The 22927-nt window shown below is 42.5% G+C and overlaps 1 protein-coding gene across 2 annotated transcripts in view; it reads left to right on the plus strand.

Annotated features, from left to right (window-relative positions):
• LOC126236155 (coatomer subunit delta) overlaps positions 1–22927 on the plus strand; it is a 131200-nt gene that overhangs the window by 100608 nt on the left and 7665 nt on the right. For both annotated transcript variants that reach the window (XM_049945241.1, XM_049945242.1), the window contains 2 exons: positions 8479–8590; positions 8678–8879. In XM_049945241.1, coding sequence (XP_049801198.1) covers positions 8479–8590; positions 8678–8879 — 314 coding nt within the window. The remainder of the gene's footprint in view (positions 1–8478; positions 8591–8677; positions 8880–22927) is intronic.

Genomic DNA, 22927 nt, shown 5'->3' on the forward strand with positions numbered 1-22927 from the left:
CGCGATTGTTTTCTTGAGCCTGCAGCGTGCAGAGTCAAGCTAACTGCCAAGATTCCTCAGCTCTGATTACTACCTGACCAATGTAGTCATCGTCCACGTCATCAGGAGGTAACAGAAACACATTGTCCATCATCGTAGTTGCATCCCGCCCATGCACCAGGAAAAAATGGCGTAAATCCTGTGGTGTCTTGTTTTGCGGTGTTGTAGGCAAATGTCACAAAATGCAGCACCTCATCTCAGTTGCTCTGTTCAACATTGACGAACATTGATAGCATGTCAGCCAAGGTCTTATTAAGGCGTTCAATAAGCCCGTTAGTTCGCGGATGGTAGACAGTGGTCATGTGATGAGTAATGTTGCACCGATGGTTTATCTCTGTCACAAGATTCGATTGAAAAACTTTTCCTCAATCCATAATTAACGACCTTGGGGCTCCGTGTTTTAATACAATGTCTCCCACGATGAATTTGGCTACCTCAAATGCTTTGGCTGTTTGCACGGCTTTTATAATGGCCTAGCGTGTCAGATAATCGGTGCAAACAATACTGTATTGCCACTAGCAGACATTGGAAATCGTCTGAGGAGGTCAATCCCAACATGCTGGAAAGGCGTTGCGGCTTGGTAGAATTGGTATGAGTTGGCCAGGTGGTTTCTGAGGAACTGCCTTTCTCCTCTGGCACTCTCGACAGTGCGACACATAGTGATGGACACTCCTAAATAAACCTGGCTAGAAAAATCTCTTGCGGATCCTATCGTATGTCTTAATAAATCCTAAATGTGTGTTACAGAATTTCTGTAGAATATCTAAGCGCATGTGTTTAGGGATCACTGGTAGCCACCACTTTTCAAATGGATCAAAGTTTTTCTTGCAAAGTAATCCATTAAGTACCTTAAATTGTCCTTTCACATCCTCTGACCAATTTAATGCAAGTATAATTTGAGATATCTTGGTGTCCTCCTCCTGCTCAGCAGAGAGACCCTGGAGTGCAGCGAGACAGACACTATCTTCATCAAAGTCTTGATGGTCTTGCACAGGGTTTCTTGAGAGACAGTCGGCATCTTGGTGTTTTCTTCCACTTTTGTACACTATAGTAATGTCATACTCTTGAAGACATAGTGCCCACCTGGCGAGTTGTCCTGTTGGATCCTTAACACCTGTCAACCAACAAAGTGAATGATGATGTGTAACAGCTGTGAATGGCCTTCCATACAGATACTGTCGAAACTTGCACATGGCCCAGATCACAGCAAGACATTCTCTTTCTGTAGTTGAGTAGTTTCTCTTGGCTTTTGTAAGTGACCTAGAAGCATAGGCTATAACCTTCTCTTTTCCATCCAAAATTTGCAGCAGAGCAGCACTGATCCCATACCCGCTGGCATTTGTGTGTAGTTCTGTAGGTGCTCTCTCATCATACAGACCAAATACAGTGTCATTCGTCAGAGCTTTTCGCACCACATCGAAAGAATCTTGTTGAGCACCACCCCAGATAAATTTAACATCAGCTTTTAACAACTCTTTGAGTGGCCTGGCTTTGATACAAAAGTCTTTGATAAAACGAAGGTAATAAGAACATAATCTGTAGAAGCTTCTCACATCTCTAATACTCTTAGGAACAGAAGATTCCATTGTAGATTTCACCTTTTCTGGGTCCGGCCGCACACCTTCGTTTGACACAGGGTGTCAAAGTATTTTGATTTCTTTTGCTCCAAAGAGACACTTTCTTGGATTAAGTTTGTCTGCCTTGTTGGAGACACTTAAGAACGGCCCCCAGTCTTTTTATATGTTCATCAAATGTGTCTGAGAACACTATAATTTCATCTAAATAACAAACACACATTGTCCACTTCAGTTGCCTCAGAAGATTATCCATCATCCATTCAAAAGTTGCTGGTGCCATTAGACAAACCAAACGGCATTACCTTAAACTCATACAGGCCCTCAGGGGTGATGAATGCAGTTTTCTCATGATCAGCCTCATCTACTTTGATTTGCCAGTATCCCGAGTGCGTGTCCAAGGTTGAGAAATACTTAGCCCCCTTCAGACAATCTAGTGTATCGTCAATTCGTGGAAGAGGGTAAACGTCCTTTTTAGTTATCTTATTAAGCTTTCTGTAATCAACACAAAAGTGCCAACTGCCATCCTTCTTCTTGACGAGGACCACTAGTGACAACCATGGGCTCTGCGAAGACTGAATGATGATGTCATTCTTCATCATTTTCTCCACCTGGTCGCAAATTATTTGATGTTCCGTTGCTGACACAGTATGGTCTCTGGCTTATTGGTTGATGGTCTCCAGTACTAATCCAGTGCTTCACCGTTGATTTGTCTAATTTGCTCTTCACCTGTGTATTGAAGCATTCAGAGAAATCTTGAAGAATGGCAAGTAGGTTCTTCTGTTGTTCCTTAGTGAGATCTGGTGATAATCGAGCTAAAAGATCTTGTCTCTTAGTGGTAGTGCTAATTTCACCCACAGACTCGGCATGGGAGGTTTTTATGATGCTCATCTGTTCTTCAATTAACGGCTCAGTGTTTGCTACGCACACACGTCTTGGAAGGATATGCGGTTCTCAGCGACAGTTAACTTTCAACAGTACACCGAATCCATTCTTAAATGAGACAACAGAGGCTGGGATGACCAAGTTATTCTTTAGTGGTATGCTTCTCTTACATTCCACTATAAGATCCATGGGTTGATGCATGGCATGACATGTGACAGTTACCTTTCTAGCACTGACTGCAGGAATGATCATTTTATCCAGCACACACAGTCTCCACACACTCGGATGCGCATCTTCCAGTCCACAGTATCTCATTTCGTCTAGCATAATCTTCGAGCGATCACAATCTGTAATTGCCTGAGAAGCTTTCAAAAAGTCCCATCTGAGAATGATGTCATGACTACATTCTTGTAAGATGATGAATTCTAAGGGCTGTGTGTGGCACTTATACCCCCACATGAATGACACATCTTCCTGTAGGTTTTACATATTTCCCATTAGCCGCCTTCAGCAGAGATGTTTTGTTGTCGACAAATTCGGTTTTCTGCAACTGGCAATGGTACTTCTCCGAAATAACTGAATGTGATGCTCCAGAGTCCTCAAGAGCTTGGGCTGGTTGGCCATCCATGAGGATATCGACGTAGTTTCCTATTATTTTTGTAGTGATCGATGTAAGGTCACACCCTTAAGTTTTCCGGGTTGTAGCGGCTAGGTGATCGGCTGGAGCTTCTAAACAGCGATGGAGACCTTGATTGATGTGTTGGGGAGTGTACTCTCCAGTGGCTAGCTTGCGGCAAGTGACCTATGTCATCCTGCATCCACATCTTCTTGTTCATCTTCGTCGTCCCGGAGTTGGCGTCAGCTAAGATTGGTCTGCTGTCTTCTGGCACGACCCTCATTAAATACCCGCCGCCTTTCTCGACAGTAGCGCACCACATGTCCCTGTCGTCTGCAGTGGAAAGGCATTGTAGGAATGTAACTCTGCCTGGGTCTCAATTTTTACACCATTTTAAAGGGAAATGAAGGATGAGAAATCGGGTTCAATATCTGTTCCACTTCCTCCCTTATGACTTCTTGAGGTGTCTCGGTTTTTTGCTCGCCGTGCAATCCAAGTGCCTTCTGAACTTCCTCTCTCACTATCTGATGAAGAACACTTGTGAAATCAGTTGCTTCCTCCATCACAGGCATTGATAAGACATTTGGAAGCCATTCAAACTTCTTGCATGTAATTCTTTTTTGATGCATTGTCTCGATATACTGGCACCATTTTATGAAGTCATCTGCTGTCAAAACCACCTTCGGGAAGGGCTTGATACATGTCCTCAGCAACACCCTTCATGAGATGTGCATCCTTATCTTCCTCCTCTGTTCTAGGATTCACTATTTTACACAGCTCCAAGACGTCTTGAATGTAGGATGTGTTGGTTTCTCCTGGACGCTGTTCCCTGCACTTTAGTTTATCTTCAGTCTTGCACTTCTGTCGTTGTGTGTCACTGAAATTCTTGTGCAGTTCCACCTGGAATACTTCCTAGCTCGTGAACTTCTCCTCGTTTTTCTCATACCATTGCTTGGCAGTGCCCTCAAAGTAGAAAAACACATTAGCTAAACACACGGTGTCATCCCATTTGTTAAATTTGGCTATACGCTCATCTACCTTCAGTCACTTGTTTGGATCTTGGCCATCATCACCAGAGAACCCGGAAGGATGTCTCATGTGGTCGCACACAATTGTTGTCATTGTAACGTCCTCTTCTTCTTCTGTCTCCAATAGATTGCGATCTGTTAAATATGACTCGAACTCGGGTTTCTTGCCACGTAAACAGCGGCTCTGTCGTAGCCTGATGTAAGCCACTGTGTCATCGTTAATGTGCACCATCACAAGTTCCAATACCCAGCGTCTCCACCAGAATAATATCATGTAGAAGAAGGCTTAATTAGATGAATGACAAACACTAACTTCACTTAACGAAGGTTTATTCAGCTCTTGCACATACAATAGTGCGGAGCGAACTGCCTCTGGCCAGAACACATACAGTGTATATATACAGCTACAGAACATTCCAGTAAAATGATTCTTGCCATTTGTGGATACTTCTAGAATGTAATTGAACTGAAGATAGAAATTAAAATTTTACAGTTCAGGTGAGTTTTGAACTCTTGACCCTTCATGCAACAGTTTAGTATCATACCCACTACACCAGTGCTACTTGGCTTCTTCTGCAACATTGCTCCTTCCTTCTGCGACAATATCACCAGGCAGTGTAGTTGTATAACTGTAGTTTCATTAAAAGCCTGCATTAAAAGTAGATGGACATATTAATAACAGAAATAGTATTAGAAAAATATTTAATAAATTGTGTGATTAATATTTTGAGGGCTGATGGGAAGGGTATGAAAGGGATGACTTGGGGAGCATATTGGGAAAGTCACAAATCAATTGAAATTCATACAGATGAGAGCCAGTAATGTACAGCATTGTCAAATCTAACACTATAGAAGAAAGAATTATGTGAAATATATAAAATTCTTAGATGCATTTAAAAAATTATTAATACATGCTGACATCTTTAAGCCTATAACGAAAACTACAGAGGGGACAGCCACTGTAGTTTTGTTAGATAATGCACCACATGTATGCAGGATAAAAATGAGACTATTGCAGTGTCATGATAGGGGGGTGTACAGATGAAAATGCACCAGAAACTGTGATCTGGGGGAGGGAACTGGGATAGGGAGAAGGACATAAGGCTTGGAGTGAGTCATCTTTATTGACTTACATGCCATTGCACCAACAAGATTAGTATAAAATTCATGAACTTGAAAATATTTATTAAAATGCGAAGAGGAAACTAAGCAATAATGAAAAGAGACTTAATGCTTCACGAGCCTTATACTGCAGAACAGATAAGTACAGGAAAATTACATGTATTTATGAAACATTGAAAAGCAAGCTGACATTACAAAACAATCTCAGGTTTGGCTGAGCCCATAAAGGCATTGACATCCTGTCAGTAACACAAGAGGCTAAAAACTGGAGGGTGCTTCATCTTGATTGGATATATCATAAACCCTGAAGGATCAAAGGATTCCATGAGGATATGTGAAAAGCAGATTAGCTGACCAATATATGTTCAACAACTTTATGTTGCAATTTAAGGTCAAATGAAAGAATCATATAGGCTCAGCTGTGAGTAAAGCAGGTGGCAGACTTCCTTAGTAAAATACTGGGATAATGCAATTGGTCTACTAAGAAGATTCTTAAAGAAGCTTTTGCATGAGCCATCTTAAAAAGTAACTAAAATGTGAGCCCTCACAAAATATGACTAATAAGAATTTTGAACATTCATAGAGGAGAACAGCTTGAATGGTAATAGGTTTATTTTGACTCATGGGAGACTGTTGTAGAAATGAAAAATTTAAATGCAGATGCTTGAAGATAACAACTATACTGTAATAGCCCCCTTGCAAAGTTTCAAGAACCAGCATGAAGTGGGGACTCTAGAAATGTACTGCAACCACTTATGTAATGCTCCCATAAGGTCTGCAAAGGCAAGATTATAAAATTATAGCATATACAGAAGCTTTTACGTAGTTATTATTCCTTCAGTTCATATGCAAATAGAACAGGAAGAAACCCTTCAAATGATACATGAGAGGTACCATCTGCCATGCATTTCACAGTGGTTTGCTGAATATACACTCCTGGAAATTGAAATAAGAACACTGTGAATTCATTGTCCCAGGAAGGGGAAACTTTATTGACACATTCCTGGGGTCAGATACATCACATGATCACACTGACAGAACCACAGGCACATAGACACAGGCAACAGAGCATGCACAATGTCGGCACTAGTACAGTGTATATCCACCTTTCGCAGCAATGCAGGCTGCTATTCTCCCATGGAGACGATCGTAGAGATGCTGGATGTAGTCCTGTGGAACGGCTTGCCATGCCATTTCCACCTGGCGCCTCAGTTGGACCAGCGTTCGTGCTGGACGTGCAGACCGCGTGAGACGACGCTTCATCCAGTCCCAAACATGCTCAATGGGGGACAGATCCGGAGATCTTGCTGGCCAGGGTATTTGACTTACACCTTCTAGAGCACGTTGGGTGGCACGGGATACATGCGGACGTGCATTGTCCTGTTGGAACAGCAAGTTCCCTTGCCGGTCTAGGAATGGTAGAACGATGGGTTCGATGACGGTTTGGATGTACCGTGCACTATTCAGTGTCCCCTTGACGATCACCAGTGGTGTACGGCCAGTGTAGGAGATCGCTCCCCACACCATGATGCCGGGTGTTGGCCCTGTGTGCCTCGGTCGTATGCAGTCCTGATTGTGGCGCTCACCTGCACGGCGCCAAACACGCATACGACCATCATTGGCACCAAGGCAGAAGCGACTTTCATCGCTGAAGACGACACGTCTCCATTCGTCCCTCCATTCACGCCTGTCGCGACACCACTGGAGGCGGGCTGCACGATGTTGGGGCGTGAGCGGAAGACGGCCTAACGGTGTGCGGGACCGTAGCCCAGCTTCATGGAGACGGTTGCGAATGGTCCTCGCCGATACCCCAGGAGCAACAGTGTCCCTAATTTGCTGGGAAGTGGCGGTGCGGTCCCCTACGGCACTGCGTAGGATCCTACGGTCTTGGCGTGCATCCGTGCGTCGCTGCGGTCCGGTCCCAGGTCGACGGGCACGTGCACCTTCCGCCGACCACTGGCGACAACATCGATGTACTGTGGAGACCTCACGCCCCACGTGTTGAGCAATTCGGCGGTACGTCCACCCGGCCTCCCGCATGCCCACTATACGCCCTCGCTCAAAGTCCGTCAACTGCACATACGGTTCACCTCCACGCTGTCGCGGCATGCTACCAGTGTTAAAGACTGCAATGGAGCTCCGTATGCCACGGCAAACTGGCTGACACTGACGGCGGCGGTGCACAAATGCTGCGCAGCTAGCGCCATTCGACGGCCAACACCGCGGTTCCTGGTGTGTCCGCTGTGCCGTGCGTGTGATCATTGCTTGTACAGCCCTCTCGCAGTGTCCGGAGCAAGTATGGTGGGTCTGACACACCGGTGTCAATGTGTTCTTTTTTCCATTTCCAGGAATGTAGATGTAGACATATTATTTTCTTTCTTTCAACAGCTCTGAAATGCCCCCAAAAAAAAACAAAAAAAAAACTTTTTCTGTAATTGTTTAAGGTGTTACTTAACTGGGAAAAGTGTTAACCATGAATATTTTCTTGGGTGTCAGTAATGAGCAGATAACATCATGATATAAATAAATTGTGAATTTCAACAAACTACCATGAACTGCACAGAACAACACTTCAGTGCGATCACTTATTGTCAATCACTGCAGCCTTTTTTTCCTAGTCAGGTTTCTTGTTCTGGGCATTTTACTTGCAGTGCACATTTAAGTTGGAACAGAGCTTCAAATAAACAGAGGGAAAACAGCTGATGTTTAGCTGAATTAATTGTGAGGGGGTGTCTTAATAAAGAATTTTTATGTTGTGCATGTACCTGAAATGAACACAGGCTTTTCATATGTTGATATTGTCTCAGAAAGTATAATTTGTCATGTTGCCAGAATAGTGTTAATGTGCATCTGATGGCAGTAGCTAGTAACAGCTTCATCAGGAAGACATTTTGTATGCATTTTTTCTGAGAATGTCAGCAGAATGCATTTTCAGCTTTAAATTGCAGTTTCTTTTGTCATTTTGATGTGAAGTGCTTTAATATAAATATATTGATATGTGGCTCCACATAATAATTTGAATTTCAGTGCTCTATGATCACATTTTATATTTATTTGTTTTTATAGTTAATGCTTCCTTTCATTTCTATCTACCAATTATAGTAATAAAAATTTCAACTGTGAGTTTATACAAAGTTATATAGCTGAGATTGTAATTCAACAAATGTGTGTCTAACTTTGTCAGGTTTATTGTAATAGTTGTTGTGTGTTATAGTTAACTGTTGGCCATCTGAAAATGGACAAGGGGGTTGTGATGTGAATATTGAGTATGAACTAGACTCAGAAGACAAGGAGTTGAATGATGTCTGCATAACCATTCCATTACCGTACGTAAAATTTTTATTTTATGATGTGCTTGCTTTTTTAATTACTGCAAAATGCTTTGCTTTTAGAATAATACTTTTTTCTTCCAGGATTGGGTGTACCCCGGTGGTTAACGAGTGTGATGGTGAATACACTCATGATCCTCGAAAGAATGTGCTGTTGTGGACTCTTCCCATAATAGACTCGTCAAATAAATCTGGTTTCCTTGAGTTTAGTGCTACTGCTACACCTGGAGATTTCTTTCCCCTGTCCATAAATTTTGTGTCAAAACGTCCATATGCTGATATCAAGGTACTGTTCCCCTGTAATAACTTTTTCTTTTTTTTTTTTTTTTCAAATTTTTACAAGTTTTACGAGATGTAAGTCGACAAGGCCCCGGGAGTAGACAACATTCCATTAGAACTACTGATGGCCTTGGGAGAGCCAGTCCTGACAAAACTACCATCTGGTGAGCAAGATGTATGAGACAGGCGAAATACCCACAGACTTTAAGAAGAATATAATAATTCCAATCCCAAAGTAAGCAGGTGTTGACAGATGTGAAAATTACCGAACTATCAGTTTAATAAGTCACAGCTGCAAAATACTAACGCGAATTCTTTACAGACGAATGGAAAAACTGGTAGAAGCGGACCTCGGGGAAGATCAGTTTGGATTCCGTAGAAATGTTGGAACACGTGAGGCAACACTAACCTTAAGACTTATCTTAGAAGAAAGATTAAGGAAAGGCAAACCTACGTTTCTAGCATTTGTAGACTTAGAGAAAGCTTTTGACAACGTTAACTGGAATACTCTCTTTCAAATTCTGAAGGTGGCAGGGGTAAAATACAGGGAGCGAAAGGCTATTTACAATTTGTACAGAAACCAGATGGCAGTTATAAGAGTCGAGGGGCATGAAAGGGAAGCAGTGGTTGGGAAAGGAGTGAGACAGGGTTGTAGCCTCTCCCCGATGTTATTCAATCTGTATATTGAGCAAGCAGTAAAGGAAACAAAAGAAAAATTCGGAGTAGGTATTAAAATTCATGGAGAAGAAGTAAAAACTTTGAGGTTCGCCGATGACATTGTAATTCTGTCAGAGACAGCAAAGGACTTGGAAGAGCAGTTGAACGGAATGGACAGTGTCTTGAAAGGAGGATATAAGATGAACATCAACAAAAGCAAAATGAGGATAATGGAATGTAGTCAAATTAAATTGGGTGATGCTGAGGGGATTAGATTAGGAAATGAGACAGTTAAAGTAGTAAAGGAGTTTTGCTATTTAGGGAGTAAAATAACTGATGATGGTCGAAGTAGAGAGGATATAAAATGTAGACTGGCAATGGCAAGGAAATCGTTTCTGAAGAAGAGAAATTTGTTAACATCGAGTATAGATTTAAGTGTCAGGAAGTCGTTTCTGAAAGTATTTGTATGGAGTGTAGCCATGTATGGAAGTGAAACATGGACGATAACCAGTTTGGACAAGAAGAGAATAGAAGCTTTCGAAATGTGGTGCTACAGAAGAATGCTGAAGATAAGGTGGGTAGATCACGTAACTAATGAGGAGGTATTGAATAGGATTGGGGAGAAGAGAAGTTTGTGGCACAACTTGACTAGAAGAAGGGATCGGTTGGTAGGACATGTTTTGAGGCATCAAGGGATCACAAATTTAGCATTGGAGGGCAGCGTGGAGGGTAAAAATCGTAGAGGGAGACCAAGAGATGAATACGCTAAGCAGATTCAGAAGGATGTAGGTTGCAGTAGGTACTGGGAGATGAAGAAGCTTGCACAGCATAGAGTAACATAGAGAGCTGCATCAAACCAGTCTCAGGACTGAAGACCACAACAACAACAACAACAACAACAACAAGTCGACATTTGCACAAAGTGTATATTGATAAGTTTAATTCATAGCATTTATATTGAAATCTGGAAACCTCATCACATTTACATTATGATCAGGATATTTCAGTGCGAAAACATCTTGGTTAAATAATGGCAGCCATACTCACATATGGAGTGAGAAATGCTTGCAACATCTGTAGCCTTAGGTAATATCTGTGTGCTTGTGGATTTATGCCAAGTGGTGAACACTTCTCGTAATTCAGTTGGTGAAAAGTGCTAGTAATCTTGTATTATTATAGCACTGGACGGGTTTCAGGAAGTGGCAATCAACAGAGACTAACTTCCGTGGCACCAGCCACACCTCAGTTAGAGTAGGCTTGCCTAGGCATTTATGGCTCCTGTACGTAAACTGTATGAACATCAGTGCTCTTCATTGAAGGTATGTCCATCAAAAGTCATGCTCCATAGTACTCTCACTTCAAGCAAGGACACACAGTGGGAGTGACTGAGTGAGAGCTAGTTAGTTAGTTTATTCATCCATTGATCACTTGCAAAATGATATCAGATTTATCATCATAATTTGAAAGGGTACCACACACACACACACACACACACACACACACACACACACACACACACACACACACACACACACAAATGGGAAAAGATTTGAATTATCCATCAAAGATATGGCCATAGGATTTTACAGCAAGAATTATTTGATTATGACGCTTTACTGCAGAATGACATTTATTATTATAAATAATATTAATTTTTTGCAGTTCCCTACTCTGTCTCGTTAAATAGGTCTTGATTTCGTAGTAAGAATCATGTAAGAGGTATGCTTTAACTGACCTCTTAAATATTTGGATGTTAGTTGTATTATTTTTAGTCTTGGTGGAAAGTTTGTTATACAGTTTTATTCTCTTGTAGAAAATGCTCTTGTTCTATGATTGTCAATGTTACTGTTCGCAAAACAATTGCTGATGTTCTTCTCTATGTACACAACAGATTGCTAGATGTACTCACATAGTGCTGCTAAATTCTTCAGCCATTTAAACAGACGGCCACAGGGAGCTCTGTTACTACTTGTAGTTATTACTCTAATGTCTCTTTTCTGCATCTTGAAGACCATGTTTTAGTTGCACATCAGTTGATAGTCAATATAAATTCCTAATTAATTACCCCCTCCCACCTTTTTAATGTTCTATGAAAAGACACTGGTGTATATAAAAACAATTGGTCCTAAGATGCTGTCTCATCCTTTGTTAGTATACTTGGGACCTGGTAAATTTTGCTTAATTTAAAGTTTCTACACTTCATATGCTGCTTTTCAGACAAGATCAGAACCAGTCCTTGGCTGTTCCTCTTACTCTTAATGATTCTTGATTTTTACTCAGTTTTATGGTCAACACCTTCAAAGGTCTTTGATAGATCTAAAAATATACCTGTGACACACTCATCCTCATGTAGTTCATCAAGTATCACATCCGTAAACTCTGCTGTGACTGATACTGTACTACTTCTACTTTGGAAACTGAATTATGCTACACTGAAGAGGTTATATTTGTTCAAATAATTCATTAGCGTGTTTTTCATAAAGGAGTCTGAGACTCATAAAGAGCTGCTGGAAGCATATGTAAACTGTGGTGTCACCGCCAGACACCACACTTGCTAGGTGGTAACTTAAATCGGCCGCGGTCCTGTAGTACATGTCGGACCCGCGTGTCGCCACTGTGTAATCGCAAACCTAGCGCCACCACATGGCAGGTCACAAGACACGGACATGACCTCGCCCCAGTTGTACGGACGACATTGCTTGCGACTAGACCTACCAAGTCTTCCTCTCATTTGCCGAGAGACAGATTGAATAGCCTTCAGCTTAGTCCATAGCTACTACCTAGCAAGGCGCCATTTGTATCAGTGCTTATAGCGTACTAATATTCAAGAGAGATGTATTCCAACAAGAGAATAAAAGTTAAGTAACATCTACGTACTTTTCTTCTTATTCATTAATAAGTCTCATGTTCCAGAACTTCAAGCCCGTCTGCGTTAGTTTAGCGTGCACCTAGCTACCTCATTGTGTCTATGCTGTAAACAAGACACAACATAAACAATACTCATCCTCATTGAAATTGCAGTCATATATAAAAAATTGGATGTGATGTTTTGACTGCCATAATTAGGACCACGTAATCTCAGCATACAAAGGTAAACCACTCTGTAGTAAATAGACAGAGCCACCCTTTGAACAATAAAAACAACAGTCTCTCACATGTTAATTGTTCTGGCAACTGTGCCATTTGGCACGTGGAAGATATTAATGAATAATTGAAGAAATAAGTCAATAAAGTGATCCCTTACACTAAGACAAAAAGGCTTTTAACGCACTTCACCCACCGTCTTTTGCCATTTGATTTCCTTCATTCATTAAACAGCAAATGCTTAAGACCAATAACTTTACACAAGTAGAAATGAATGACGACAATAAAAACAGTTCCGTAGTGTAAGAATGTTTCCACTAGAAAGTCTTTACACATGTCAGTGGCATCACACATTCTCTTCCTGTACTTAAAATACCAAGCTAACTCTTCAAAAATCAATGTGCTGGATTCAGAAACAGCTCAGAGTTAGTGTAACAGAAATTTTTTCTCAAAGTGCTGGTTATTCCAAAGTGATACAGAACCATTGTGGAGGAAATGAAGCTCCTGACACAAGGATATCCCAAGTTGCTACCTATATAGGAGGTGCATTTTAGACTTTAACAACCATGTGTTAAGAGACTGTACTCTCCGTAGTAAATGTGGTTTAGACGATAAGAGGCTAAGTGTTACAGTCATTACTTATTTATGACATACTCTACCTGTCTCTCTTTCCTTTTTCAGTCTGACAGTCAGTCAATGCCATGATGTAGTATTGTCATGGCGTAAACAGAATCAGTAAATCTTAAAGCTGCAGGGTTGTCAGTGAGGTACAGCACTTCACAGTGAAAGCACATTTATTACAAGCACTATCACACAATAAGAACAGAACTGAATCAGACAGTGTGTGCTGCTGTTTATACAAATATTGAATAGTCCATAACACAGAAGAAATTTTTAGAAACTTTCAGAAATGATACACAGCAAATAACAAATGATTGCTGGTGATCACATCTGAACTGGTGACACACAACATTCCAGCCAGTGATGCTAACCAAACAACACAATGCATACAACATAGCTTGTGGCAGTACTAAGTGCCATTCTGTTAAGGAAAATTGAACAGTATGGTAAAGACTCTGCTGTGATAGAGCTCCTGGGAATCTCTTAGTATGGAGAGTGGTACAAGCAAAACATACTGAATTATCAAAATCTACATAAGCAGATCATGACAAGGATTTTTACAAACCATGATTCATGCCACAGATTTGATTTGACAATGATATAGATGATATGGGGGTCAGTGAACCGGTAGTGCATCCACCGCAAAAGGTATAAATGTCAATTGTACCAAAAACTACATGAGAAGCTGTAGCCCCATTACGGTGAAACACTTCTACTCAGGAACATCAAATGCCATACTGTCCATACTGATCTCTCCCCATGTGATTTCAATATTTTTGGAGCCCTGGATGAAGACATTTGTGGCTGTTGATTCACTTCGGATGAAGAGGATCATGGTTCCATAGGCAGCAGCAAACATTTTCTCATGGAGGCAGTGACCATCTTGTCTCGCAGTGGGATAAATTTTCCATTGTATTAACAGTTGTGGTGATTACTTTTGAATAAGCAGTTTATTTACTTTTTTTCCATCTTCCTTGTTTGCATTTGACTGCCTTTCATAGCCAGGAGAATGGCATGTTGACACCATGCTGCATCAAAATGGTGCCATTGGCAGAGGATAACACAGCTGTCAGCCAATAATAAACGACCTGTCGGGGTCAGTTTGCAGAGCTGGTTTTATAATTAGAAACATAAAAAAGGAATTTAAATGATACATGTGTATTTTATATCTTCTCCTGCAGTTTTTACCCTCTGCAGCTCTCTCTAGTACCGTTGTAGTTATTCCTTGATATCTTAAAACATATCCTGTCGTATGCCTTCTTTCTGTCAATTTTTTCCTTGTGTTGTTCGGTATACCACCTCCTTATTTCTTATCCTATCAAGTCATCTGATTTTCAACATCCATATGTACCTGCACATTTCAAATAGTTTGATTCTCCTTTTTCAGTTTTCTCATGGCCCGTGATTCACTTCCATACAAAGCTGTGTTCCAAACTTATATTCTCAGAAATATATTCCTCAAATTAAGGCCATGTTTGATAGTAGTAAACTTCTTTTGGCCAGTGCCCTGCCTGCCTGTGCTACTCTGCTCTTTGCCCTCCTTGATTCGTCCATCATGTGGTGTTTTTACTTCCAAAATAACAGAATCCCTTTAATTCGTCTACTTTATGGTCCCCCATTTTGATGTTAAGTTTATTGCTAAACTCATATCTACTACTCCTCATTACTTTTGTCCCTCTTCCGTCCAATCCTTTCTTTTATTTGCATCTTTGCTTTTTCTGTGTATACATTAAACAGTAGGGGCAAAAGACTGCATCCCTGCCTAATACACTTTACAGTTCACGCACTTTGTTCTTGGTCTTCCATTCTTATCTTACCCCTCTTAGTTCTTGCACGTGTCATTTGCACTGTCCACACACATTAATGTGATCACCTGTCAGAAGCCTGAATAAAGACCTTTTTGCAGCAGAGACCACTGCAGAACATGCAGAAAGAGAAACAGTAAGATTCTGGAAAGTACTGGCAGAGATGTGAATCCATGCCAACACTAGTGCCATGGCCAGCAGCACTAGGTTTCTTCATTGAGGATCCATGGGATGAACAGCTGGAGTTTGGTGGCCACAGGAGTATGTTAAACTCATCATGATGCTCTTAGAGCCATGCATGTACATTGCAAGCTGTGTGGCATATTGTGTCATCCTGCTGGTAGATGCCAATGTGCCGAGGCTAACGAACTGCTATGTAGGAGTGGAAGTGATCCCCAAGGATAGATGCATACTTGAGTGGTGATCCATTGTGCCTTCCAGAATGACGAGATCACCCAGGGAATGCCATGAAAACATTCCCAAGACCATAATGCTCCCTCCTATGGCCTGGACCTTTCTGATAAATGTTGCACAGTGCTTGCTTTCAGACATTTCTTGCTGTACACAGCATAAAACATGATTAATCTGGAAAGGACGCCTATTTCCACTCAGTGGATGTCCAGCTGCAGTATTGGCATGCAAATTCCAACCATCATTGCTGATGAACAGCAGTCCCCATGGACGCATGAACCAGGTGCTTGCTGTGCAGGCCTAATGCATAAATGTTCGCTGAACAGTCATTGAGGAGACATTGTCCGTAGCCCCTTGGTTCACCGGTCGGTCAGCTGCTCAACAGTTGCACATCTGTTCGCCTGTACACATATCCGCAGCCATCTTTCACCACTGTCATCCATGGCCTAAGGTGCACCACAGTTGAATCAGTGTTGATTTTGGATAGCACCATTTTGACATGGATAGTGTACTTTAACCACGGTGTCATGTGAACAGTTTAAAAACTTGGCCATTTCAAAAATACTACCACTTTTGGTCCAAATGTCAATGACCATGCCATTTTGGATGTCAGATGAATCACTCTATTTCCATATTACGACAATGACTGCTTTATTTTCCACATTCCCCCCAAACACACTTTATATACCCTCCATTGCTCTTGCTACCATCGCTGTCTGTGGGTGGTTATTGCATACTGACTTCACACATAGGCAATGGTCATATTAATGTGACTGGGCCGTGTATAACCCATCATTTTCTAAAACCTACACCTACTTTCCTGAGAATATCGAACATCTTGCACCATTTTATATATATATATATGTGTGTGTGTGTGTGTGTGTGTGTGTGTGTGTGTGTGTGTGTGTGTGTGTGTGTGTATATATAGTTATAATAGAGGGAAACATTCCACGTAGGAAAAATATATCTAAAAACAAAGATGATGTGACTTACCAAATGAAAGTGCTGGCAGGTCGACAGACACACAAACATACACACAAAAATCAAGCTTTCGCAACAAACTGTTGCCTCATCAGGAAAGAGGGAAGGAGAGGGAAAGACGAAAGGATGTGGGTTTTAAGGGTGAGGGTAAGGAGTCATTCCAATCCCGGGAGCGGAAAGACTTACCTTAGGGGGAAAAAAGGACGGGTATACACTCGCACACACACACATATCCATCCACACATATACAGACACAAGCAGACATATTTAAAGACAAAGAGTTTGGGCAGAGATGTCAGTCGAGGCAGAAGTGCAGAGGCAAAGATGTTGTTGAATGACAGGTGAGGTATGAGTGGCGGCAATTTGAAATTAGCGGAGATTGAGGCCTGGTGGATAACGGGAAGAGAGGATATATTGAAGAGCAAGTTCCCATCTCCGGAGTTCGGATAGGTTGGTGTTAGTGGGAAGTATCCAGATAACCCGGATGGTGTAACACTGTGCCAAGATGTGCTGGCCGTGCACCAAGGCATGTTTAGCCACAGGGTGATCCTCATTACCAACAAACACTGTCTGCCTGTGTCCATTCATGCGAATGGACAGTTTGTTGCTGGTCATTCCCACATAGAAAGCTTCACAGTGTAGGCAGGTCAGTTGGTAGATCACGTGGGTGCTTTCACACGTGGCTCTGCCTTTGATCGTGTACACCTTCCGGGTTACAGGACTGGAGTAGGTGGTGGTGGGAGGGTGCATGGGACAGGTTTTACACCGGGGACGGTTACAAGGGTAGGAGCCAGAGGGTAGGGAAGGTGGTTTGGGGATTTCATAGGGATGAACTAAGAGGTTACGAAGGTTAGGTGGACGGCGGAAAGACACTCTTGGTGGAGTGGGGAGGATTTCATGAAGGATGGATCTCATTTCAGGGCAGGATTTGAGGAAGTCGTATCCCTGCTGGAGAGCCACATTCAGAATCTGATCCAGTCCCGGAAAGTATCCTGTTACAAGTGGGGCACTTTTGTGGTTCTTCTGTGGGAGCTTCTGGGTTTGAGAGGATGAGGAAGTGGCTCTGGTTATTTGCTTCTGTACCAGGTCGGGAGGGTAGTTGCGGGATGCGAAAGCTGTTGTCAGGTTGTTGGTGTAATGCTTCAGGGATTCCGTACTGGAGCAGATTCGTTTGCCACGAAGACCTAGGCTGTAGGGAAGGGACCGTTTGATGTGGAATGGGTGGCAGCTGTCGTAATGGAGGTACTGTTGCTTGTTGGTGGGTTTGATGTGGACGGACGTGTGAAGCTGGCCATTGGACAGGTGGAGGTCAACATCAAGGAAAGTGGCATGGGATTTGGAGTAGGACCAGGTGAATCTGACGGAACCAAAGGAGTTGAGGTTGGAGAGGAAATTCTGGAGTTCTTCTTCACTGAGAGTCCAGATCATGAAGATGTCATCAATAAATCTGTACCAAACTTTGGGTTGGCAGGCCTGGGTAACCAAGAAGGCTTCCTCTAAGCGACCCATGAATAGGTTGGCCTACGAAGGGGCCATCCTGGTACCCATGGCTGTTCCCTTTAATTGTTGGTATGTCTGGTCTTCAAAAGTGAAGAAGCTGTGGGTCAGGATGAAGCTGGCTAAGGTAATGAGGAAAGAGGTTTTAGGTAGGGTGGCAGGTGATCGGCGTGAAAGGAAGTGCTCCATCACAGCGAGGCCCTGGACGTGCGGGATATTTGTGTATAAGAAAGTGGCATCAATGGTTACAAGGATGGTTTCTGGGGGTAACGGATTGGGTAAGGATTCCAGGTGTTCGAGAAAGTGGTTGGTGTCTTTGATGAAGGATGGGAGACTGCATGTAATGGGTTGAAGGTGTTGATCTACGTAGGCAGAGATACGTTCTGTGGGGGCTTGGTAACCAGCTACAATGGGGCGGCCGGGATGATTGGGTTTGTGAATTTTAGGAAGAAGGTAGGGGTGCGGGGTGTCGGTGGGGTCAGGAGGTTGATGGAGTCAGGTGAAAGGTTTTGTAGGGGGCCTAAGGTTCTGAGGATTCCTTGAAGCTCCGCCTGGACATCAGGAATGGGATTACCTTGGCAAACTTTGTATGTGGTGTTGTCTGAAAGCTGACGCAGTCCCTCAGCCACATACTCCCGACGATCAAGTACCACGGTCGTGGAACCCTTGTCTGCCAGAAGAATGACAATGGACCGGTCAGCCTTCAGATCACGGATAGCCTGGGCTTCAGCAGTGGTGATGTTGGGAGTAGGATTAAGGTTTTTAAGAAGGATTGAGAGGCAAGGCTGGAAGTCAGAAATTCCTGGAAGGTTTGGAGAGGGTGATTTTGAGGAAGAGGAGGTAGGTCCCGCTGTGACGGAGGATGGAACTGTTCCAGGCAGGGTTCAATTTGGATAGTGTCTTGGGGAGTTGGATCATTAGGGATAGGATTAGGATCATTTTCCTTTGTGGCAAAGTGATACTTCCGGCAGAGAGTACGAGTGTAGGACAGTAAATCTTTGACGAGGGCTGTTTGGTTGAATCTGAGGGTGGGGCTGAAGGTGAGGCCTTTGGATAGGACAGAGGTTTCGGATTGGGAGAGAGGTTTGGAGGAAAGGTTAACTACTGAATTAGGGTGTTGTGGTACCAGATTGTGTTGATTGGAATTTTGAGGTTTTGGAGGGAGTGGAGCTGGAAGTGGGAGATTGAGTAGATGGGAGAGACTGGGTTTGTGTGCAATGAAAGGTGGTTGAGGTTTGCTGGAAAGGTTGTGAAGGGTGAGTGAGTTGCCTTTCCGGAGGTGGGAAACCAGGAGATTGGATAGTTTTTTGAGGTGAAGGGTGGCATGCTGTTCTAATTTGCGGTTGGCCTGTAGGAGGATGCTCTGAATAGCCGGTGTGGATGTGGGAGAGGAAAGATTGAGGACTTTTATTAAGGATAGGAGTTGACGGGTGTGTTCATTGGCTGAGTTGATGTATAGGTGAAGGATTAGGTGGGTGAGGGCAATGGATTGTTCAGTTTGGAACTGGTATAGGGACTGATGGAAAGAAGGGTTGCAGCCAGAGATGGGAACTTTAAGTGTGAGGCCTTTGGGGGTTATGCCAAATGTCAGACAAGCCTGAGAAAATAAAATATGCGAGCGTAATCTGGCCATGGGTACCAGGATGGCCCCTTTGTACGCCAACCTATTCATGGGTCGCTTAGAGGAAGCCTTCTTGGTTACCCAGGCCTGCCAACCCAAAGTTTGGTACAGATTTATTGATGACATCTTCATGATCTGGACTCACAGTGAAGAAGAACTCCAGAATTTCCTCTCCAACCTCAACTCCTTTGGTTCCATCAGATTCACCTGGTTCTACTCCAAATCGCATGCCACTTTCCTTGATGTTGACCTCCACCTGTCCAATGGCCAGCTTCACACGTCCGTCCACATCAAACCCACCAACAAGCAACAGTACCTCCATTACGACAGCTGCCACCCATTCCACATCAAACGGTCCCTTCCCTACAGCCTAGGTCTTCGTGGCAAACGAATCTGCTCCAGTACGGAATCCCTGAAGCATTACATCAACAACCTGACAACAGCTTTCGCATCCCGCAACTACCCTCCCGACCTGGTACAGAAGCAAATAACCAGAGCCACTTCCTCATCCTCTCAAACCCAGAAGCTCCCACAGAAGAACCACTAAAGTGCCCCACTTGTAACAGGATACTTTCCGGGACTGGATCAGATTCTGAATGTGGCTCTCCAGCAGGGATACGACTTCCTCAAATCCTGCCCTGAAATGAGATCCATCCTTCATGAAATCCTCCCCACACCACCAAGAGTGTCTTTCCGCCGTCCACCTAACCTTCGTAACCTCTTAGTTCATCCCTATGAAATCCCCAAACCACCTTCCCTACCCTCTGGCTCCTACCCTTGTGACCGCCCCCGGTGTAAAACCTGTCCCATGCACCCTCCCACCACCACCTACTCCAGTCCTGTAACCCGGAAGGTGTACACGATCAAAGGCAGAGCCACGTGTGAAAGCACCCACGTGATCTACCAACTGACCTGCCTACACTGTGAAGCTTTCTATGTGGGAATGACATCTTCATGATCCGGACTCACAGTGAAGAAGAACTCCAGAATTTCCTCTCCAACCTCAACTCCTTTGGTTCCATCAGATTCACCTGGTCCTACTCCAAATCCCATGCCACTTTCCTTGATGTTGACCTCCACCTGTCCAATGGCCAGCTTCACACGTCCGTCCACATCAAACCCACCTGTCATTCAACAACATCTTTGCCTCTGCACTTCTGCCTCGACTGACATCTCTGCCCAAACTCTTTGTCTTTAAATATGTCTGCTTGTGTCTGTATATGTGTGGATGGATATGTGTGTGTGTGTGTGAGTGTATACCCGTCGTTTTTTCCCCCTAAGGTAAGTCTTTCCGCTCCCGGGATTGGAATGACTCCTTACCCTCTTCCTTAAAACCCACATCCTTTCGTCTTTCCCTCTCCTCCCCTCTTTCCTGATGAGGCAGCAGTTTGTTGCGAAAGCTTGAATTCTGTGTGTATGTTTGTGTGTCTGTCGACCTGCCAGCACTTTCATTTGGTAAGTCACATCACCTTTGTTTTTAGATAGATATATATAATTTTTTTCTCTCTCTCTCTCTGACTTTACACAGCCTATGAACATGGTTTTATTTTTCTTAATTCTTGCTTCCATTATCACGTGCAATGTCAGAACTGCATCTCTCATGCCTTTACCTTCCTGTAGCAAAACTAATAGTCAAGTAACAGATCCTCAGTTTTGTTTTCCAGTATTCTGCATATTATTATTATAAGCAAATTATGAGCATCATTTGTTATGCTGATTGTGTAATAGTTCTGTATTTATCTCCCCTTTGCTCTCTTTTGGCACTGAGTGGATGATAGTCGTTTCCACTTCCCCCAGTGATTTTAGAAATTCCAAAGAAATATTATTTATGTCTTTTTACATGCAGATAATCAATAGTTATTTGGTGTGGGTTATAGAATCCAGAAAGCTTTTTTGTCATCTTTGGTGCATTTTTGGGAGGTATCACTCTATATTTTGTAAAGCCCCACTCAGCCTAAATGTTATAACAGTAATTTGAAAAGATCAATATTTGTGCATGGAAAAGACAGATTGAAATTGTGCTGTTTCTAGCTTGTTCAATGCAGAATCAGTCATTTCATGTCGGTAATATTTATAGATTAGTAATATTATTTTTATTGCAAAAACGTTGACCTGTACAAAGCCGGTGTGTGATGACTACTTTTGTTGTTGTTGTGGTCTTCAGTCCAGAGACTGGTTTGATGCAGCTATCCTGAAGCCTCTTCATCTCCGAGTAACTACTAAAACCTACATCGTTCTGAATCTGCTTACTGTAGTCATCTCTTGGTCTGCCTCTACGATTTTTACCACCCACACTTCCCTCCAGTACTAAATTGGTGATCCCTTGATGCTGCAAAATGTGTCCTACCAACCGATCTTTTCTTCTAGTCAGGTTGTGCCACAAATTTTTCTACTCCCCAATTCTGTTCAACACGTCCTCATTAGTTACGTAATCTACCCATCTAATCTTGAGCATTCTTTTGTAGCGCCATACTTCAAAAACTTCTATTCTCGTATTGTTTAAACTATTTATCGTCCATGTTTCACTTCCATTCATGGTTACTCTCCATACAAATACTTTCAGGAAGGACTTCCGGCCACTTAATCTGTACTTGATGTTAACAAATTTCTCTTCTTCAGAAAAGGTTTCCTTGCCATTGCCAGTCTACGTTTTATATCCTCCCTACATTGACAGTCATCAGTTATTTTGCTTCCCAAATAGCAAAACTAATCTGCTACTTTAAGTGTCGCATTTCCTAATCTAATTCCCTCCGTGTCACCTTGTAATGTTATGTGTGCCTCACTGCTTTTATTCTTCAACTAATTTGTGCCTGATTTTATTCTGAGAAGCTCAGTAATGTATGTAAACACCGAAAATGTAAATGTAATTCAAAAAGTACTTGAAGTGAAGTGAAGTGCAGCTGGACAACAAGAAAGTCTTTAGCGCGCAATCCCCGCAACGATAGTATTAGAGAATCTTTGAAGTATGGACTCTTAAAAAAAAGACTGTTAATCTGTATCTTGTGGAAAGAGGACGTGTTGCTAGGCCGTCGCTCAGAACATATTGTTGCATTTAAACTTGATAACAATTAAAAAAGTCCCTGTTCAGGTGCCAATGTAAAATGACTTTTTTAAAAAATAATAATATCAATATTTATATATGTGTTTGGAGAGAGAGAGAGAGAGAGAGAGAGATTGATTTTTGATTGAGATTTTTACTTTGTCGTAACTGATACCTGAATTTTGGTTGCTGCCTCCTTGAATGATCACCTTCTGCTCCAGTTGTTGACATATTGCAATTTGGAGGAAGTTATTGTTCTTTAAGGTTTAAAATACGACTCTGTTAGTTACTTGGCCGTATTGCGGATAGCTTTTCATACCTAAGGGACCACTGTTGTA

The sequence above is a fragment of the Schistocerca nitens genome, chromosome 2, assembly GCF_023898315.1.
Source record: "Schistocerca nitens isolate TAMUIC-IGC-003100 chromosome 2, iqSchNite1.1, whole genome shotgun sequence".
Lineage (NCBI taxonomy): Eukaryota > Metazoa > Arthropoda > Insecta > Orthoptera > Acrididae > Schistocerca > Schistocerca nitens.